The sequence below is a fragment of the Aulonocara sp. 'chitande type north' Nkhata Bay genome, linkage group LG19, assembly GCF_057382095.1.
Source record: "Aulonocara sp. 'chitande type north' Nkhata Bay isolate Kocher_YH1m ecotype deep benthic linkage group LG19, A_spYH_male_GT1.1, whole genome shotgun sequence".
Lineage (NCBI taxonomy): Eukaryota > Metazoa > Chordata > Actinopteri > Cichliformes > Cichlidae > Aulonocara > Aulonocara sp. 'chitande type north' Nkhata Bay.
In genome coordinates, this window is record NC_141362.1 from 30,945,534 (window position 1) to 30,967,692 (window position 22,159).

At 41.3% G+C, this 22,159-nt stretch overlaps 1 protein-coding gene and 1 long non-coding RNA gene across 2 annotated transcripts; one reads left to right on the forward strand and one right to left on the reverse strand.

Moving 5' to 3' along the window:
* The first annotated feature begins 2,258 nt into the window (after positions 1 to 2,258).
* Positions 2,259 to 21,150, forward strand: LOC147307394 (uncharacterized). The gene is made up of 3 exons (XR_015126317.1): positions 2,259 to 2,379; positions 2,540 to 2,683; positions 20,867 to 21,150. It is a non-coding gene; the product is annotated as an uncharacterized LOC147307394 (long non-coding RNA).
* prox2 (prospero homeobox 2) lies at positions 10,947 to 18,326 on the reverse strand. The gene is made up of 4 exons (XM_086275155.1): positions 16,782 to 18,326; positions 14,921 to 15,034; positions 13,366 to 13,560; positions 10,947 to 11,701 (listed from the first exon to the last, which is right to left on the reverse strand). Exons 1-4 carry the CDS (start codon positions 18,324 to 18,326, stop codon positions 11,534 to 11,536), a joined length of 2,022 nt encoding a protein of 673 aa, XP_086131281.1. The 3' UTR covers positions 10,947 to 11,533.
* Positions 21,151 to 22,159: the final 1,009 nt, after the last annotated feature.

Genomic DNA, 22,159 nt, shown 5'->3' on the forward strand with positions numbered 1-22,159 from the left:
GAAATGATTTAGAGAATAGCTTTTATTGTACAATTAACTCCATTACAACCTGCCAGACAAGAATAAAGAGAGCAGGGAATTTGGTCGATGTTAAGAGTTTCACACAAGTGCTGCCTTCGGGTGCTGGCTCGCTCACTTTCAAGCGCAAATTTTTTTTCCCTCTAACTAAAAGAGACACTTGCCAAAGCATACTGTACAATACCCTCCCAAGGAACCTCAGCCTCATCACCCACTCAGTTATGACAGCTGCTAAATGGAGGACTTGTTGATCTCTTCTATTTGACACCCTAAGAGTTCTTTGTACTTTAGTTTGGCAGCTTTGCACGCAAAAGGGCAAAAAAAGTAGGTCAGAATTGTTCTGGGGAAGCTGCGATTCGTTCTGAGGTTCATCTTAGCTCAAAAGCTGTCCCTGGAAATTGCCGATCGACCCCCAAGCAAAAGATCATCAACAGGAGAAGGAAGGTTCAGGCAGGAAAAACGTAGCAATTCAAATAGACAATATTGTACAAAATAAACGTTCCACATGCCAGAAATAGATTATGGATGGTCTCCAAGGTGGCCAGTGGGCACAGAGCTCTATGTTATTTGTGTGCATCAGGGTCTCTCTCCACTGCCCTGGTAAACACATTGCATAGGACCACAGCCAGTGCATAAGAGCTGAACAGAGCTCCTCTATGTCCTCACCATTTGTATTGCTAAACACTGAGAAATTGGCCCCTTTTTTCTGCAGTGGGTTTTTTGTGTGTTTAGCATATCAAAGCTGTGAAAATAACCGTGTTTGCATTGCCTCTTCCCTTTCCAGGTGGTCTATCATATCTGGGCCCTCAGACCGAATGGCACGAGCTGTGTGTGCTGATCAATATAGCATCTGGGTAAGGGGAACACCCCTGGCTGGCACTGCAAGTGTGGTAGTTTCAATAGAAGTGATGGCAGCCATGGCAAAACAAACATGTCAAAAGCCTCATTCAAATTAGGCTTCTTTTTACATACGGTAATTGAACATTTTTTGATGGACAAATATCACCATACTAAGAAAGATAACCTTGCAGTTACCCTTTGATAAATTATTGACTGCAAGTCACCTGATAAATGATCACCCCCTAATAATCATTAAGTTTATTTATGTAATGCATCGATCCTTGTTCATCAGTTGCTCTCAGTCGTAAATAAGCTAGATTGTCATTTTTAATCATATTAAAAGGGATCTAAATATTATTCCTGTGAACTGTTTTGCATTAATATTGTACTTTATTGGCATCAGTTTGAATACAATTATATCCTCTTTGCAGTAAAGCTCCCTATTGTTCATGACCTTGTACCTTGAATGTCTTTGCGACCCTCTGCTTGTATACGTATGTACCATAAACATTTCCCCCCTCTTTGAATATATGCAATAATCCTATCTCCAGCCACATGAATACCGGCCCTCCATATTATTGTAATGCTAACCTCCAGACTGCATGCCTGATAGCCACTATTTTATCACAGCTTTGCCTTTTTTATGGGTCTGGTGTCTCTTTAAAATGATTGCCCCTGTTTTGATCTGATTAATTTTGTGTGAGCACAAACAATTACTTTTCATCTTTATCTGCTCAAGGAATCACCCTTTTTTTATGGGTATCATTTATTACAGGTGGACAGCTACTTGTTTATTAGAATTTCAAGCAGCCTATCGCTGCTGAGATCTCCCGCGGTCTATATTTACATTTCAACTTCAGCTAAACAGGTATGACAAACACACACAGCAAAGGGCCAGCCATGGCCACGCTTCATTTTCATATTGCCTCCTCACGAGCCAGCCAGACTGGACCTAATGCAAAAGTTCCTGACATGGTGGCAGAAGGCGCTGAGCGGGAGGGAGAGAAAAAGAGAGAGGGAAACTGAATGAGAAAGGAAGCAAGAGGAAGGGAGAAGGAGAGAGAGGAAGTGAGAGGGATGGGAGTGGAGGAGGTGGGATGGCGAGAGCAGGTTGACTGAGTATGTGTTTGAGCTTTCAGGTGAGTGTCCATCATTCAGGGAAAGAGAATGGGTTCATGGCCTCTGAAATCCATCCATGGCAAGGGGGTCTTCACAGTGAATATAAATATATGTGTGTGTGCCACGGCCAGGGCCACTCTTGACAAGCCAACAGCTGTTAATTATGAATTGGCCTGCAGCGAGGGAGACAGGCTAGTGAATATGCAGAGCTGAAGGAGCGCGCAGAGCCCGTGCAACACAAGTGTCAGACCCCCACTGCACCTAGAGTGGCAGGGGTTGACCTGGGTGTCAATCACAAGCACTGGCCAAGCAACAGGACAGAGTTTGCTTGGAAAGGACCCAAAAAACTGCAGTTTGACTCACACAGAAATTAACTTTTCTATTTGACGACAGTGAGCAGAGGTAAGTGCAATCCTTACCTCGTAAATATTGGAATATTAAAAATTAAGACTCGAGGGTGAAAGGAGAGATAGTTCAATCTTTGTACAGTGCTTGTTTTTAATTTCTCATGACTAACTGATGCTGTAACAAGCCAGTCACTTTTTTTTTCTTCTGTCTGCAGGCATTTTATCCAACCTGAATCATAGCTAAATGCATGTTAAACATCCAGAATGGAAGACGGCAGGTACATTTTAATTAAATAGAAATGTACTTCAAATATAAGCACCATAAATCAACATTTAAAAAGACACATGGGATATTACAGGTAAGAGAAAACAATGCTAAGTTTACATTCTTGCTAGCTGCTTTAGTAAGGGCTTTGAGCTAATTGCTAACACAAGATTAGCATCAGGCTTAGCTGTTTTTCACACTGTTTATCTTATTTGGTTTAGCCTGTTAGCAAAGATAATAAGAGCTAATGAGAAAATAAGTCGCTAAGGGCAATGGTTTGGGAGACATTTGGAATCAAACACCAAAGATGCCAGAATTTTGATTTATGTTTTATGGATGAATTTCTGTATACAGCTTCCTTAGAAAATCCCATAGCAATTGTTATTTCATTGCTGTGTTTTACTGTATTTTTTAAGGTACTGAGTTTAAATCAGAGCACTAAACCAAGTAAATGATATGGCTAAAAATGCACAACTAACAAAGACTAATTTAGATGAGAAGCTTCAATTTAAATATGTCTTAATTTCTTATTGATTTTGGTATTGGACATTTATAGCTAATGGTACTTTAGTTTTAAGTATGGCCTGATTTTACTGATAGTCTTCTACATTTGGGATGTAATGGCTCTCTAATGCAGACAGAAGCCTAACTATGCAAAGGTTAAAAAAATGTCATCCCTAAAATATATATATGCACATCTCCTTCCATTCACAGTGGAGAGCCCCTGTGTATACACTAGCTATTCACAGTAGGACCAGGGTTAACAGGGCCTGTGCCTTTAATGACAGGGATATCTCCAGGAATTTTAATTAATTTTCCACTCTTAGCAGCTGAATCCGCGTTAATTTCCCCCTCAAGGACTTTTATAAATTTCATCATTAATAAAATCAGACATTCAATTAGTCCCAAAATCCAGATTGCCAACTGTTTCATAACAGTCGTGGTCTGATTTTCCCTTTTTTATTGGGTTGGGTGAAAAAAAAGTTAAAACTAATTTCATTAATCTAATTGTCATAACTTCGAACCATCTCTTAATTAGTTCAAATTAATATGATTAATCACAATAATGACAAAAACTCATTCAATTACAGGTTTTCAATGGCAAGTGGATGTGTTCGGGGTGATAGGGGCATAAAGGATGAGGGCGGGAAGCTGAGCTGGCTGCGAGAGTTGGGATTGGTGGTGATTATTCCAATGACTGACAGGTTATCAATCATGCTGCACTTTTAATAAAGGCTGCCTGAACTTCAGTGGAAGGCCTGGCTCAGTTGTCTCCTTTCTTGTTTTATTTCTTCAAAATCCTTTGGAACTCTCCTCATTCCTCTGTGAAATATGATCCCTCTTTGAATGACTTGAGCTGCACATTTTAATGAAGAGAGTAGTGTGCGTGAAAACAAAAGTGGACTCATCCATATGTAAATAAAAAGATGGCAGTGCATATGCTCATCTTCACTACCCCATTATTGCAGAAAATTGCATACGTTTATGCACTGGAATGATATCACTTTATTTTCATTTGTCTGAGCCTTTCGCTAAAGCTGAAGATGAGTCTGCCCCCTCTTGCGTTCCTTTCTCTCCGATCCTCTGCAGACATATGGGTGTGAGAGGTGCCTGCTGCTTTGCTTTCAATCAGGGCCACCGATCTAACAAAGCAGGGAGCGGAAGCATGTCACCATTTGTCACATGCCACTGGGGCACAAGTCGAGCAGCAGGTACACCCTCGGGTGTGTTAGGCCAGGAGGGAGTGCTGCAGCTGCCAGTCTCAGGCAGGTTCCCTCTTGTCCCGTGCTGTCCCCCTGGGACCAGCCACCCAAATGTCCCCAGTCAGTTGTCTGGGACGATTTGACCTGTGATCCACCCATCTGGAGAGAAGGCTGCATTCTAACGGCTGCTTAGTTTCCATCACCCTGAGGAGGAAGGAGTCAGATGATCAGTAAGTCCATCTGCGGTTTGAGATCCCCGCCCTGGAGACTTCGGAGTCCTAGAGATGTACCTGTTTTGGCTATTCGTGCCCGCTTATTCCCTGCATTACTTCAGACACCATGCTTTGATCCCTTCTCCCGTGGGGATTGGTACTCAACAGGGGAATTCACCTGCCACCCCAGGTGAAGCCAGCCAAAGCCTGCTAGAGCGTTAAGCAAAGCATAGCATAGATACATATGTTATGTCTCTGTGACAGTGCTTATCATGAAGCTCAAGGGCTCCCATCCTTTACCCAATGGTTATATCTCACACAGCATTGGATCCATGTCTGATGCATATCATGGGTGACAACATAGTTGAAAGCCTGGAGCAATGATAGACATGTAAAAGTGTATATTGTATATTGAACTGCTCAAAGCAGTGTACACTGCAGCTTTTAAGTTGCTCTACTCTGCTGTGGCATTTGTTTATAGACCCTAGTGATTAGAGGCTGCTGGATGTGATGCAGAACCACATAGTGCCATACTTTCTGGATGTGGGGCAGCATATGGAGCAAGTTCCTCTTCTCTCTCCAGGACTTTTTAGACATGTCACTTGGGCCTTAATCATGCGTTTTTCTGCACAAGGAGAGAATTGGAGTATCTGTGCCAAGCTGGCTTTTGTGCCCATGCAGTTTTTCCACCAACAAAGTCAATCAATAGTGCCCAGTAGGGCTGCCACAAACGATTATTTTGATAGTCGACTAGTCACCGATTATTTTTGCGATTAGTCGACTAATCAGATCATCATCCATTAGCTTACAGCTTTAAGTGTTTAAGGTCTGTGCTAACTAAAAATAAAGACAAGATGATAGTTTATTAAATTTTAATGAAATTTGCAGATTGTTTCGGTGAAGTTTAATAAACTCCTTGCTATCTAAAATATAACAGGACACTGGAGTATATTCTGGAGCATCTCACACTTCTGATAATCAGCTGTCTGCTTGACGTTTATTCAGCTGTGTAAGAACTATAACTTTAATCTCAGACAAACTGATTTACTCAGGAACAAATAAAATACTAAAAAAAAAAGCCAAACAATAACATTTTAAGTTATCTAAGTGACTCATATATATTTAACCTGAGTAGCGAAAGACGGCGGTGGGTTTGAAAACGATTTGCGGGGAGTCCGGTGTTCTCACGGCTCTAGTTAGCCTCGCCCCCGGCTCGCTAACGAGCTAGTGGGTAACAGACGTCTCCGAAAACGTCGGAGCGCTTTTGAAAATATGTGGTGTCCTGATAAACTGAGCCGATATTTGAGGTTTACACAGCTACATTCTCGCCTGAAAATATGTTAAACGTTTATTTTGTGACCCAGAAAGAATAATAAGAGTAACATTAAAACTAACTAGCTGCCGCCATTGTTGGAAACTGCGCTGGGCCGCGCTATGAATTCTGGGACACAGCTGCTTCTTCTTCTTCGGGGTTTAACGGTAGCTGACATCCTTGTACATGCAGTGCTGCCATCTTCTGTTTCAGTCCGTTATTACACTCTTAAATCCTGCCACTTATTCCTGCGTCTTTTGTGATCGTACAAAGTTTCAAACGACGCGTCGACTATTAAATCAGTCGTCGACGATTTTGATAGTCGACGTAATCGTGACTAGTCGACAAATCGTGGCAGCCCTAGTGCCCAGTATCAATATGTACACAATACACAAACACACAGTCACAGACAAGCGCAGTAAAACACATACACACACACACACAGTTTACCTCAGTCCTATTTAGGAGTCCGAGCTTATGCTGTCTGTTATTCAGGCCACCGTGCTTTAGACCATTCCTTATTGTCATCATGCTTTTTAATTAGAAGAGAGTGAACTGGTGGATGGGGGACCATACCTCAGTAGTTTAGCCTTCCAGAGACTCAGGGACAAAAAGGGCATTTTTCAAGGTCTAAACCCACCCTCCCCTAATATGCTCAGCCATCTCCAAGTCCCCAGCCACCCTTGAGAGGGAAGCACAGCCTTCCATGTGCATAAAGTTGAAATAAACTGCAGTCTGTATTTTCATTGGGGAAAGTGAACCCAATTTACATGCTGCTCCATTGAAGATGAGCACTCTAGCATACCCTAGCTGGTAATCTTGCCCAGATTCCCCCCTTTGTGTCCTGCATTATTGTTGAAATAAATAACCTTTCACTGCAATCAGTGTGGGGATCTTCACTTAAATTATCGCCCCACAGATAGCTCACTCATGATCTGCTTCTATATCCATTAACTATCTGGGAAAGTGATTTATTGGTGAAGGGTAAGAAAAAGGGAATGAGGAAAAGCAGAGGATTCGGTTGGGTTAGACAATAGTGCCCTCTACTGTCTGAAAGTGGATCAGCGTGACGGAGTGAAGACTGGAGTCCTGCACTGATAACATCTTCAGCGGTGATGCTGCGATGGAGTTTTAGGAACGGCTTCGGTATCTCTTGTAAACAAAAACCTTGTTATATCAAAGTCTAAAAATTCAGTTAAAATGATCAGGCATGGCAGGATGAACAGATTAGATAGACAGCAATATTAGCGCACAATGTAAAGGCCAGTATATCCAATACTCTATTCAGAGAGACAGCAAAAACACAGAACTTTCATTTCAGATGGTAGCATGGGCATCATTATGCCCTCTCTCAGCAGCAATTTAAGCCAGGGCTCCACTACCTACCCCCCTCTTCATGCCTCCATCCCCTCCTCTGCAGGCCCTCCATCCCCACACTCCTGTGATGTGTCGTTACACGCTCGACTGGCTCCTCTTCCATGACAGACTGTTACTTCCTGGAGTGGAAACACATTTGATTGTTAACATCTGGGCCATTACAATTGCAAACTAGGGCTCTGTACATCAATCAGGAAGTGATTTCAAAACAAAGAGACCGTCCTCCAATCAATCTATTGGGAAGCGGGGGCATTACATGCTCCTGTAATCCCGGCTAATTAGCGGGATAATGGGAATGAGATTTATGAATCTGCTGAGGAGAGTGGAGGTGCGAGGGAACACTCAAATTAGCGGGGATGCGCAGCAGCCATTGCTGCAATAAGGAAGATGTGCTGTTGATTTTTTTTATAAACCTCTTGCTGCCTGGCCACCTTTGGCTTGGTGTCATTGTGAAGGAGGCATTACAGGGTAATGTACAGGAACTATGTAAGGCAGGGGTACAGTAATCACAAAGAGAACTAGGACTATAAAACCATGATCAGATTCTTAATGCTCCTGTTGAACATCTGCCACTTTGCAAAGGAATATGGTTTACATGTTATTAAACAACAGCACTAAAATGACCAACGTACTTTAAAGACTTTTTATATTAGATGTGTTTTTTTGCTTGCTCTTTGTATGGTTGTTGCTTCCTCGGTCCCTACCTAGCTCAGGTTTTTACATCTTTTTCCGCTAAAAAAATACCCACTTTGTGAGCTGTATAGCTACACACATCGGTCGGTGTTGGATTGGAGATAAAGGAGCTCTGATGATTTGAATGGGAAGATGCAGCCTGGTTGTCTCTGTCACCTGGAGTGCAGTGTATTCAAAAGTAAACATTTTGGGAGTCTTGACTTCTGGTTATATCATCAACGCCATATGATTGTTGGGTTTTTCTCTGTATCTATGAAGCGCCTTGAGGCGACTTTTGTTGTGATTTGGCGCTATATAAATAAAATTGAATTGAATTGAATTGAATTGTCTCTTCCCTTTCTCTTTTTATTGCCAGCTACTTAAAATCTATGATGTTAGGAAGAAAATTACAGTCTAAACTAATTCGATGTATAGTTTGGAATTTAAAAAATGTGGCAAACAGCCACCGGTCTCCTCTTTTCCACAGCTGTCTGTATGAGTGTATGAGAAAGATTATGTGTACGACACTTGCTGTGTGGTAGGCACTGTGTGTGAGGCAGTGGATCCCTGGAGGTGGCTGTCTTGGTGGGACCCTGAAGCCTCTTTCGCCCCAGCGGGCCCCGGGCCTGACCTTGCCCGCTGGCGGGGGGACATCTCCCATTAAAGCAGTGCATTGTGATAAGGCCATTTCTTTTCCTTCAGCATCCCTTTAATGTCATCCCTGAAATATGAAGTCATTAAGCGATATTAAAACAGTGCTGACAAACTAATTAACAGAAGACATTATACGGGATGGGCTCGATTAATCCGCTTTAATTGCTCTTTTAAATGGGGGCTCCAATTAAAATTAATAAAGATTTACTGGTGATCACACCAAACTACACCAAGAAGTGGTTGTCTGAAGGGCAGCCTAAAGTCAGCGGCTTCCATTCTCAAGTTACACTCCCTTCTGCTCCGAGGGCCCTCCCTGTGCGAGCCTGCCAAAAAGCTCCTATCCACGAGCAGGAGATTAAACAGAGGGACTCTCCCAGTGCCCCGAGTCCCACGGCTCCTATTGTTTCTAGCTCAGGGGTCTTTGATCCTGCCTTTGTCTTTCCAGGACCCCGCTAAGGAGACCAGATCTTTTTTTTTTTTATTATTTTTTTATTTTACAACGCACACACTGACAGTGCAAAATCATCCATGCTTCTCCAGCATCCAGACGCACATTTTGCAAATGAAAAATCTGTTATGGCAAAACATTTCATTCAGTACTTCATAGGGTCAGTTTGCAGTGTTTGCTGTCCTAATTCTCTTGGCATCCTCTCAGATTCTACACAGTGACAAGTGCACCCCTGTGTGGAGAATAGTGTGCATGACGCAGTCTGATGCTCGATATTTAATAGAATTAAACATTATATATGCAGAAACTTAAATTTATAAAGAATTGTAGCAATTGGTTGAAATGTGAAAACATATTTGCATACAATATACACTTAAAAGTATTCAACTTACTCCGTCGGAGTTGAATCAGTCAAGTTTGGGTCAAAGCTGAGATGTATGTGCGATACAGCAGACAATCACTAGATGATGCTGTTACCCTTCTGTAAATACATTGCTCTATTTCTAGGAACTGAGCGATTGGCTCTGATTTTTCTTTGTACTGAAAACAAAAATCACATTGTCGAGAATTTCCACGAGGTTTAATCCAAACAAAAAGCATCTGCTTAGCCAGTGTTTTTCTTTTCATTTTATCACGTCCCCGTGCCTTTTACTTTCCATTTCATCTTCATTACACAGCGCGGCGTTTTATCTGAGATTCTCTAATACAGAACATAATTTCATATCGCGCCGTTTAAGTTGAGGCCTCGTCAGCCGGAGGCAGTTAAACAACTGAAGGTATTTTCTTTGTTTTCTTTCATTATTTCAGAGGTTACCAAGTCTTGTTCAGAAAATGTCACACAATAAATTAATTTGAGCAAAGCACTTTGGTCCAGTCGGAGGCATTTTAATTGAGTTGAGAATGTAAATCAATTTGCTGAAGAAGACTGATCTAATTGAAAAGAAATGTCTATTAAAAGATTAGTGAGGTTTATTGTCTCCAGTCTTTGTCATCAACCAATCCAACTAATGTTTTAATTTCCTTAATGTTATCATTTCTGATGTAATTGGTGCTTGGGTGCCTAACAGGTTTTCCAATTAAATGTTTGGTTTTGGGCACTGACATTTGAATCTCACGCAGTGGAGAGAAACACTCAGCCTGCACTTTCGAGCTGTTGTGCACGCTGCGGTCCACCTTTCTTTTTGAAATTTTTAAAACTTAAATGCATTTTGCAGCCTTGTTCCTAGAGTTTTACTAATGTAATTACCTGCAAATATTGAATAATATTATAAAAATTGTCTATTAACTCATTCACTGCCAGCCATTGGCAGTGAATGAGTTAAACCCATTGACTCATTCACTGCCATTGACGGCTATAGACGTCAATGGCAGTGAATGAGTTAAAAGCGACACAAAAAGGAGGTGGCAAATTTGGCATTTATTTCCCCGCTGTGTGTTTATATTAAGCCCGGGGCATCGAGAGTAGCCAATCTGTGATTTCTGTGACATCACCAACCTGCGTGCGTGCGCGTGGTGTTTGCGATCAGCGTGGTCTGAGTGGATGCCTGGAAGAAAGAGTCAACGGGTTTGTGGAATTTTGCTTTGGTGGCACAACTGCGATATGAGGTCACCTCGGGCATTAGTCATTAGGAGGGAATGCATTGTGGCTGTTTTTAAGACATGGCAGTTGTCCGCATCCGCACAATGAATGCAGGCCTTAGAAAGTTGACTTGAATTGGCTCTGGTGAACAATGTGAACAGCATAGTTTGGTGGGGCATTTAACAGCTGGCTGTTGGACGTGGATTAGAGGCACCTTAGGGGCTCAGTACTGGGCAATACTGCTTTCACAGGAGGGTTAAACATTTACAACCCCAAATAAAGTGTGTGCCTGCTGCTTCTTGTGTCTTCAAATCATGAAAATATGCTCAATATAGTGGAAACTGTAAATTAGAAAAACCACAACACACTAGTTTATATTATAATTTAGTGCATCTTTAATTTTCATCATCATCCAATACAATGTCTGTGACTGAAACATCAGAAAATGATTGTTCTTTACATAAGAATCATACCTTTACACGTGGTAATAAAAAAACACACACATTATTTTCACATGCTTTCTGTCAAGGTAGTAGTTTACAGCATACAATCTGAAACACAGAGTAAGTAAATATACAGTTACAAGACACGCAGAGCAACAACAAAACAAAAGCAGAAAAATGGAATTAAAACTAAACTAATACCAGCATATCGAATGAGTTCCAAGAGGCTCAGGCTACGCTATGAATGAATACACATCTGTAAAACTTTATATACACCTACAAACTCAAAAAGCTCTCTAAATGTGTCGAGGCAGAATATATAAGTGAACACTACAAAAATCCACAAGAGCATTGCTGTGTGTTGTTTTCAGACAACAGATTCGTAACTCTTAAAATTGTGTGTGCGTGTGTCGGGGTGGGGGTACAAATTTCATCTACAGTTCACTTCACTAAGATACACTACAATAAATTATGATATAATACTGCCAAGTGACTAATTTCAAAAATCACCCATTCCTTCACCTGTACATTTCGCTACTTCAGCCTATAAGTAGGAAGACGTCTTGAACTCCTCCGGGACGTCGCTGTCCAGTTTACAGATTACCTTGTATATGGCTTTTTTCCATGACGGGTCTGAATCTTTAGTTGCGGAAATGGCGTTGTAAAACTCGTGCAAGGTAATCTCAGCAACCTCCAGAAACCTATCAGGGACCTGGAAGAGCAAAAGGAAGTGAAAGTAAGTCTAGTTAAAATCATACTTAGTGGAGAAATGCTCTTTGTGTAAAGCTGTGTTGCAAATGTGCCAAAGCGCCTGCCTTCAGATTTCTCAAAGTCAAAAACATAGCATGAAGAACTGCGGTGCAAACTCTTCAAACACTCAAACTGATGAAAGGCAGCTCTACTCTTTGTTCTCTGCACAAAATACAACAAATGTAATGCTTCAATAATTAACTTTAAATTAGGGGCCTCTTTGATTAGCTTTTTGTGTTTTCTTGAACCTTAACTAATTATAGGTAAGCCTTCTCCCCAGGGATTCTTCTCAGCTTACCTAAATAAAGCATTAGTATGAATTTCAATAGGAATATAGCAAGAAGCTGAAATTCGCTTGTATAAACCTTCAGACGAATAAAGATAATTGTGGATAAGTAAAGATTTGGAATGGTTATTGCTGGGGGCAAGAATATGGGACTGATAGGATCCACAAAAACACACCAACAAATAAAGGCTGGATGCAAGTGATACTGGGAGGAAAACTATCCAGCAGTGCAGCACTTGTTTCCCATCCATTGGCCGGTTAGCACAACAGTTGTTGGCATAAGTTATTTTTCTTTCCCCTCATCTCCTGACACAAAAGCATCCCTGGGAAAGGAATGTCTTGGTCCCAAGGTAAAGAAAACGGTCTCATCCCTTTCCCACCAACCGGCCTTCTCCCTCGGAATCCACAGCGTCTTTCTCAGCATTCCGCATCAGTAGCAATCTCTGTCTCGCTCAGGCGTACTGGTCCTCTAATCCCAAGTTGTTTTAGTGGGATTTTGCGGCTTCCTCTTCCCACAGTTTGATAAAGCATCACTCTGGAGTTTAGATAATGGCTGTAAAGGCTGGCCAGCCACAGGTGCAGTGTGACACACAGGTCAGCACACAGACATACATGACTGCAGCCACATGTTGGAGGTCCGACATGGTTACTAATAATAGTTGGTAAACAATGAGTCATTGCTTGACATACTGGGAAATACACATTTTAGTGATGAGTTTGGTGAGATTTGTATTACCCTTACATCTGTAATTACAATAACAAGGCTACAAGCAGCAACTAGTTATCTCAGCCTACTCTGTAAACAAGGGGAACGTCTAGCTTGACGAAAAGTAAAATAAAAATCAGCTAATACCTCTAAAATCACAAATGAGGTTAGGTAGATATATTCGTCACAGAAGAAGTTCAGAAGAAGTCATTTCAAGTGTTTCTTGGCCTTGTACGATATCCTCTTGGAGTTTCTGGAAACAACTGCGCAACATCAAGAAAATGCCTATTCCAGCATCCCAGTAAGCGATAACTTGAACAGTTTGTTAGACTGTCAACACTAATACGTTTTTGTTTTAAGCCTAGCATCTGCGCTCCTACAATGTTTTGGAACCCCTTATAATAGAAGTTTCGGAAACACTGCTGACACAGTTTTACTTTCAATCCTCTGATTGCATTTTAGTCAGGATGAGCAGAAAGCTGGGACTGTAAACAATAACACAGACGTGCGCGTTCACAGGACGAGAGCGCTGCTTCTTTTGACTAAAATACCTCCTCAGCGAAAGCATCAGCAAGATTTGTCAAACAATGCAAACTGGAAAACAAAAGGTCGGTGACTAACAGGTGACACTTACGTGAAAGTCGTTGGCTTTATTGTAGTGCATGTTCAGTGCCCGGAAGAGCTCCGAGTCCCTGCTAACTGAGATGTCTTTGATGTCGGTGACGCCGTCAACGATGGCCTGGCGGGCAAACTTCTCCATCTGGATGTAGTAGAACTCCCTGAAGTTACTGAACCACTTGATCAGCTGAGAGGTGATGCAGCGATTAAACTGGAGGTGGAGAGAAAAGACTTGTTTGACATAATGTAAATTAGACCAAGTTCACAGCAAGAGACTGCCCTGCGACTGAAGCTGCAAGCTGAGAAGAAATGCTCCAGCCAATGAGAGTAGCTCAGGGGAAAGTGGCTGTTTTGTTGCTAACTCTGACCTTTGTCCTCCTTGCTTGAGCAGACAAATAAATGCAGATTTCTTGAAATGGAATATATTATTTCAGAATTCAATTACAGAACTCAATAACGAATCTTGATGCTTTTTAATTAAAAAGGTCTGGTGTTTTGGCATTAGCAGCCATTTCCATTATTGACTAAAAAAATTAATTTAGTACCTGTAGGGCAAAATGTCACCTAATGGTCTATCACTAGACGGAACATTAATTGCTCCAATCTTTTCCCACCGATGTCCGGGATGAAAAAACATCTGTCGGGGCTCTGTGTTTCTAAACTCAGTCTTGACATTAGTCTTGTTTTTCTATCTTGTCATCCAGAAAGACAGAAAAAAAATGCCTAAGGGCTGGGCAGGCATCAAAGACGCTTCTTCTCTCTGGTGTGGTGGGTGAGAAAGCGGCGGCATAAGAGCAGAAGGAAGCTTCCCTCTCATTGACTCGGGCTGATAGGATGGAATCAGACATTGGGATTAGGCGCTCTTTTGTTCAGTGCCACTTCCCACCACAGGATTGTAAGCAAGGAGGAGACGTTTGCAGGGCTGCAGCGACAGCATCCTCCCCCCTGACCCCAGGGGTCAGAGCAGATAGAGAGGCATGGGGCCCGCACTGGCTCACAGATCCAGGAGACAAAATAGGAGAGGAGATGGGAGAGAAAGTTGAGAGGAAGCAAGGAAAGGCAGTGAGTATTAGTTTGTGAGGTAAAAAGATGGAAGAAGAGGAGCGTAGAGGCTAAATTAAAAATGCTAACACAAAGAAGGAAACAAGAGAAAGAACAAAAAGATGACATGAGACTGAAGCCAGAGCACACAGGATGTTGTGTTTAGGACGAGCTCACCACAGCCTGGTTGCTACCGCATAAGTCTCTTAATACCAACTCTCTGTTGACACTCAATAGCAATGCCTTGCCTACAGAGTCCTTTGTCAGTCCATTTGCTGACTGGAGTGGCTTTTTTTAAAGAGAGAATACCCCCGTATCTCCCTCTGCCCCCAGGACATACTAGCAGCTCAGTGCCTTTGTTTTTTAAGCCCTCTGCGTTTTTGTTTCTCTCCTCCAACACACTGCTGATTGTTTCTGCCCCAAACACACACTGACAAGTAGATACCAGGAAGTTAAACACAGGGCAAACCTTCCATAAACTGTTCGACATGTTAACATATTTGTGTACGTGTACATATAAGAAAAATTACCTTGACATCAGGGAAGAAGGTTTTCAGCACGTTGGAGCTGGGGTAGCGGGTGTAGAAGAACATGAGCTTCGCCTTCTTCAGATGACTCGGGGTGAGGCCCTCCTGGATGTTCACGTTAATGTTAAGGAAAAAAACCCAACTGAGAACTATACAGCACAGCATATAGTCCCATGCAAAGTGATAGGAGACCAGAGTATTGTGTTGCCTCAATCTTCAGCTAAATTGAATTTCACTAAAGAACAGCTTGGCATTAACTAGCGAGTCAATAATGACCCTAACATGTGCTTATTGGCAAAACAGAATTACGAATTAGATTAGGGATTTTTAATTAGAGAGTGAAGCACTTCATGCCTGGCAGTTAAGACAGCTTGTTGTGAAATGTTTTGAAAAAAGGGAGACGATTTTCTGATATAATTGAGTCGATTTAAAGGCGGCTTATGCTGCTGCGTGTTGTTTTTTCTTTTTTTTTACCCCATGAAAAGCCGCAAAAATGAAAAAAAAAAGATTTTAAACAGCTTAAAATAATAAAATACAATAATTTAATGCCGTAAAGGAGTAAACAGTTTAACATGTAACAACATTTCCTGTAATTAACACATTCATAATTAATAATTGAAATTTTCTTTCTAGGTTTTCGCCCCCCTCCCATGGCAATAAAGGTGCTCTGGATCATTTCCTCTGTAGTCCACCATTTCGCCTTCGGTCATAATATTTCCTTATCAGGTCACCGCACTACACATTTATTAGGGAATCCTACCTTTGAAATATGAAAGTTTGATAAAAGATTTATGTGGTATTGTTCAAAGAGAAGCAGAGCTCTTTACACTGTAAAGATAAAGCAACTCCTGACAGGATCCACACAGTATTCATCTCTAATGCCCCGACAAGACAATCACAACACTTGTGGGATTTTCGTTTGGTTTTTTTTAGGATTATTTACTTGTTAATGAGCAGCACAAAATTAAATTTCTTTCGTCTAAGGAAAAGAAAAATGAATATACACATTATTTTAATAGCATCAATCGTGCATGCTGATGACCTGAAAAATGCATATAGTTTTCAAACAATACCCATTTTTCTTCTTCCCATAAGAAAAAAACCCAAAACTTGATTTTCTTTGAGTTCCTGTGAGGTACAAATACTGTTATCTTACACTCAATTTCAATCATGTACGTTCTGACAAAGGTATCCAACAACAAATGCTCAAGACAAGAGCTCAAGTGTTATGGTTTGGAAGCACTTGTGGTTTCCACCAGCACTCAGATGTGACCTTTTTGATGCACCCCTATCACTCTGATGATGGAGAAATAGATCCTGCACCTTTTCAAGTCTGAAAAAACCACGCTTCCTGAAACAGAAACCGATGCTTTCTCTGCCTTTGAAAAATTGGCTTTTGTTCCTGGCAATTCTTATCAAAGCCTTGTATTCCTTTTTATTTGTCTTTTTCTAGACTTAAAGTCATTACTCTGCTCAGATTAAAGAAGATGCTATAATTTTCTATGGGGTTAGTGAGATCAAAGAAAAAATTCTCCTTGAAGTTTGTTACTGGAACTGCTCATGCTGCAATGAGCCTCAACCGAGCATTGTTCAAATGGAGAAGCTGAAATATGTGGGGTTTGTATAAAAGAGAAGGTAAATATGGTCTATATATATGAAATTATCAAACATAATCTGCGCTGCGAGAGTCAGGTTTTCGCTTCAAATTTTGTTTGTGCAGAAAAAAGAAAAGATAAAGAGGAAGTCTTAAATTAATACATTTGATATTGCTAGATGTTAAAAATGAACATCATAAAGGTGATTATGTTTATAGATACAGATGCCATTCTGACTCAGCTGTTAGCGAGTGAAAGGATATGTTTAGAGACATATACGGGTTTCTGTCGGCCATGCCCTGCAGTTCACCACACTCGATCTTGACGTGAGGGAGACACAGGTTGTCGACCGTCACCCCCCCAAGAGAGGAGGGACGAGCGTGATGGCCGAGGTGGCTGGATGTGACCTTGGATCTCATAGCAATGGTCTCCCAAGGCAGGTCGACTGAGTCTGGGGAGGTTCTGTCCATAGACGGGGGCAGGCAGGGGAGACCCCCGAAGTTGGAATGCGGCCCATATTTGAGAAGATGCTCGAGGATGTGGCTGTCGTGCAGAGGGGTACTGTAGCTGAATTGAAAGGGTGCCTGGTGCACAGGGTAGGGTCTCTTCACTGTAGGGGTGACGGAGCTCATAGGCGGCACCGCAGGCTTCCGTACCACCAGTGACAGCGCCTCGGTCTGGTCCTGTGGGCTGTGAGCCTCAGAGCTTTCGTAGTATTCTAACGACCGGGATTTTATCCCGACTCCCTCCGCCTGGGAGTGGTCGAGGGCAGAGCTGGCTTGCTGGCTCTTCCTCTCTGCACCTGTGCTAATTTGCATCTCTGGTGACGAGCAAATGCGCTGCTTAGGGGACAGGTCGAGCCCTTTGGAGGACACGTTCTTGAACACCCGGTCGACACAATCATTAACAGCTCTGGTGAGCTCCTGCTTCAGTGTTTCCTGTAGGTTCTGACTTTCTCTTTGCTGTACCAGATAATCGGCTACTTTAATACGGTCCTTACACTCTGCAGCCACCCTGTTATTTTTCCTCTCAAAGTCATCTTCAGCGCTTATGTAATGTGACTCTGTGCTTTCTTCCAGGATGTCACGCTCAACACCAACTTCGGTCTCATCTCTGTCATATTCGGCTTCTTCCTGGTGGTAAACTTGAAGAAACTTTTCCTGGAGGTGGCGCAGGAGACGCTGCATGCTGTGGAGCTGTTCTTTCAGCTTGTGGCACTCCTCATCCTTGGTGTTGCAGTTATCACTGCTGCTGCTTCCAGGCTTTCTGCTCACCTGCGCTGAGGCGCTGTGTTCCTGATGCTGAGGCAGCCTCTGCTTGCGTTTGTTCTCCCTGTAAGCTTCTCTGGCCTCTCTGGTGTCTCTCGCCTCATTTTCAGACCTCTCACTGTCTCCATGCTGCCTGCTGTTGGGAGAGCCAACCATGACTCTGATAATGTTCTCCACTCTGGCCCTCTTGGCCTGCAGATGATCGGACATTGCATGCTCTCCCTCTGGGCTGGCTCCTGTAGGGGCGTGACCACTGGGCGATGCAGCTTCGACAGTGCTGTCCTTTGAGGAGACACTGCTCTGGTCCTCCTGGCTGCAGTCAGCGACAGCAGAGCTGGAGAGGTAGAAAGGGCTTTCATCTAGTGCCCTCTTGCTGTGGATTGTCTTACGGAGGAGTTGGGAAATGATGGATCCGTTTGAGTACGAGGCCAGAGGCTCATCGTACATGTTTCGGTGGAAGCACGGCAGCATGACATCAGCTTTGTCGTCCTCTATGCAGCCTTCGCTCGAGCTGTGCATGCTTTGGTCAGGAAGACTGAGGTTCATGGTCTCTATTGGGCTTTACAGTACACACTGATGAATAAGATACGTAATACACAAGAATCTGAAAAGAGAGAAATTCAGACAATAAATTATAAATAATAACAACACCTCTTTACTGTCGTTAAATCCTGCGGGTGACCTTTTTTATATTAGCCTATGTGTTTATAAAAATACTTACCTAATACTTTTAAATGTTATTTTCTGGACACTGGGAAATTAAACATGCCTAGTAATGCTGTGGAATTATGACTATCTATCTATTATCTATTTATGTTTTCAATAGAATATATAAATGTGTGAAGAAAGCAGATAAATGAAAAGGTACAAAACATGTAATGCTTTAATTCGGTCTAAAACTTGATATTATAATTGTGATTGTGAAAGCAACTATATCACTATCACACCAACGGAAAAACAAGGAGACCGATGATATTTTCATATCTTCAGTTAAGGAAAAAACAACCACAACAACACCCATAAATGCTGAGCTTATATAAAGGAGCATATTCTTTTATATCCTTTCAGCTTTGGATTGTAATAATGGTTGACACAAAGGTTAAAAAAAATTGTGATAAAATCATGAAAGGTTACATTCAGGTCATGAGAGCAAAGCACTATGCAAAAGAAAGAGCTCTGTCTATACATTATTCACAAGAGAAACTACTCTGAAAATGTCTTTCTCCTTCTGATTTCACTCTAAGTAATAACAAAGATCATCAGTGCCGGTGAAAACAAAAAAGCTCATGGGGTGGAGACTGGCTTTAGCCACGTTTTGTCATAAAATACACAAATTAATCAAATCAATTTAAAAAAATGTGAATAGGGATAAAAACCAAATTGATGGTTTCAAGGAGAGCAGGTTGAACTTTAAATGTTCAAGTCAGGAAGTCCCACCTGTGTCTGTTTCTTGGTTTTTATATGTGTTCACTACAGTGTGGCAAATTAAATAAATACATAAATGAATAAATAAAAATAAAAATTACACTAAAAAAATCTTAGGAGTAATTTCTGTATTTCCTTTACTCGCAACAATTTTTTACAGCTTCTGCAATATAATGTAGCTGCAGTCCAACTGCTTGCTGGGCAAATTGTAATTTCGCTAATGCGCACTGCGTAAAAAAGGAGCATGCACTTGCAGTTTAGATTCATTTTAAAATTTCAAATTCATTTAGATAAATCTATAACAGATTAGAGTACTGACGGGTTGTCTATAGCCTTTTTAATAAACATAACACCCACAAGAAAACACTCGTGAAACATTCTCTAGACAATAAATAAACACTCAATTAGTCGATCAAGACCTTCAATATTAAAACCATAAAACACGCATTTATTAGCTGTAATGTGTGTGAAAGAGTGACTATTATTAAGCTTATTAAATTATTTTTTTTAAAAACCCCACTAAACTTGAAGAAAAGTGAGCTGCAGGCATGCGTTTTCACACTTGTAGGGTAGTGCAGCTAAACCACGGTTCGCAGACGGAGTGAGCGGCGGTGATGGGACCTTACCTGTTGCGCTGCGTCGCTGGTGTCGAGCTGCTGGCCTGCGCAGACTGTGAGTTGGATAGGAGAGTGCAGGAGAGTCGATGCGATGAGAAGGAAACTGAGCTGGGGCGTGGCCACATGAAAGCAAAGATAGTCCAGTCAACCCCACTCAAAAAAAAAGGCCCTGCAAAGGAGGAACCACAGCAGTAATGTTGTGTAGTTTTCACTTCTCTTTATGCTTTTAAAATACTGTTTCGTGGCGTTGAGGAAACATTTATTTTCAAGTTTAACAGCAGCGATGCCCTCTGAGTAAAACATCGTTCTTTTTGTGTGGTTTGTGCACACATATTTAAGATGTTGATATTTTTGAAGTCAGTCTTTCACTTTGTTTCACTACTTGAATATTTTTAGGTGGTGTTATGCCACAATATTGTTTGCCAAACTGTGATAGTGTTGCACTTATATTCATAACTTTAAAGTGTTCAGACATATATCCAAACAAGCTCGATGTATGAATAAGTGGCCTTTATTGGCTTATTACAGGTCAGTATGCTTTCATTTTTGCCCTTTTTGTACTGATTTAAAAACGTTTTTCATTACAGAACATAATTCAAAACAGAAGAGAAGAAAAAGTACTTTAGGTAATATAGAAATGTTGTTATTGTATAGTTTGCCGAGCAGAACGGACTTCTTTTGTTTACAGTACTCTGCAACACCTATAGCAGGGCAGGTCTGAGCATCACAGCTTAGCAGATGATGATGAGACACTGCTCCAGTGTTAGTGTTCATAAAAAATGAAATACATTTTCCCCTAAAAATATCAGATTTTTTTCATTCTAAAATCAAAGTGTTTGTTGTTTGGTATCTGTGTTATTAATATTATTATTATTATTAGTAGTAGTAGTAGTGATGTGCAGTGAAAGCACTTGAGCTGGTTACACAACACCCCCACCCTTTACATCCAAATGTTTTATTTCATCATTATGTTTAATTACAGTGCAGGTTGTGGCAAGTTTAAAGACCCAGACGTAGTCTGATTTTTCTATTTTTTTTTTAAAGTGGATCACCTACCCGATGAGCTTGTGAAGAAAGCAGAGGATGATGACTGTGCAGGGACATTTCTTTACCAGCTGTCAAGGAATGAATTTGCTCAGAGAAACTTTCACACTCACGGAGCAATATTAGAAGCCAGCTTACTCCTGCTATGAAAGTAACAGGGCCTAAAGGTAAGTTTTAAGAATCAGTGCTGGTTAATTGAGTAGACTACTTCATTTTCTTATTTTCGTGTTGCATTGACAGGATCGGTCAAGATATGGCACACAGACTGTATGTGATCACAGCGCATAGTACAAGGGAGGCACAACCTCTTTCAGCTCTAAGATATCAGGATATAATGAAAAAAACAAACATCTGGTGCTCGTCAGATAAGTACAACCTCAGGTCAATGACAAATGACATATTAGACCACGTCATTATTTATCTGACACAAATTAAGGCAAAATACAGAGGCAGTGTGTGAAAAGCCTTATTGCTTCCACAGGAATTAACTGGGTAAGTAGCAGCCGGTGCTGCTTATCAAATGCATTTGATTAATTGATCATCAGCAAGTGTGAGCACCTATATAAAAGAAGAGGTTTTGGTAAAGTGCAGTTATGGAGCAGTCAGCTCTAGTAACACTATGCCGTAGAGGAAAGCATCAAACATCACTATATCCCATCATTCATAAACTTGTTGAACCCCTTTGGTAGACATAATGGGTAATCATTTTCTATTACGTCTTGTGGTTTGTTCAAATGCAGTTTTGGAAACCTGAGACAATCTGTCATGTTCTTTTTAAAGAAAAGAGGCCTTGTTCAGTGTTTTTTACGCCATTAATTTTAACATTTAGCATGCTAACTGAGGGCTGTAGTATCTGAAATGTAGCTCTTGGGTTATTTGCAGTTTCTCTGACCTTTGCACAAAATAACCTTGGGAAAGATAAGTGGGTATCTTCAGCGTTTTCCACTTGGAAACACTCTTTCTCACTGCAGAATGGATGAACTTCAGATTGTTTGGAAATGACCTCATAACCTTTGCATTTGGTTAGTCACACCTAGATGCTAACTGAATGCATGCAGTAAGGATGTACTTAGCTTTTCACATGCTACTTTTGCATTTTAGCTGAATTTTTTGTCAAATAAATAATAACACAGTCTAAAAAGAAATGCTTTGTTGTTCATCTGAGGCTGTGTTTACCTAATTTTGAGACCTGATAAGGGCCAGATGTTTTTTGATTATGCACTGATATGTAAAACTGTCTCATTTCAGAAGAAATCTCTAGAGAGGAAGTGTTGTGAGGAGCACTAGAAGACG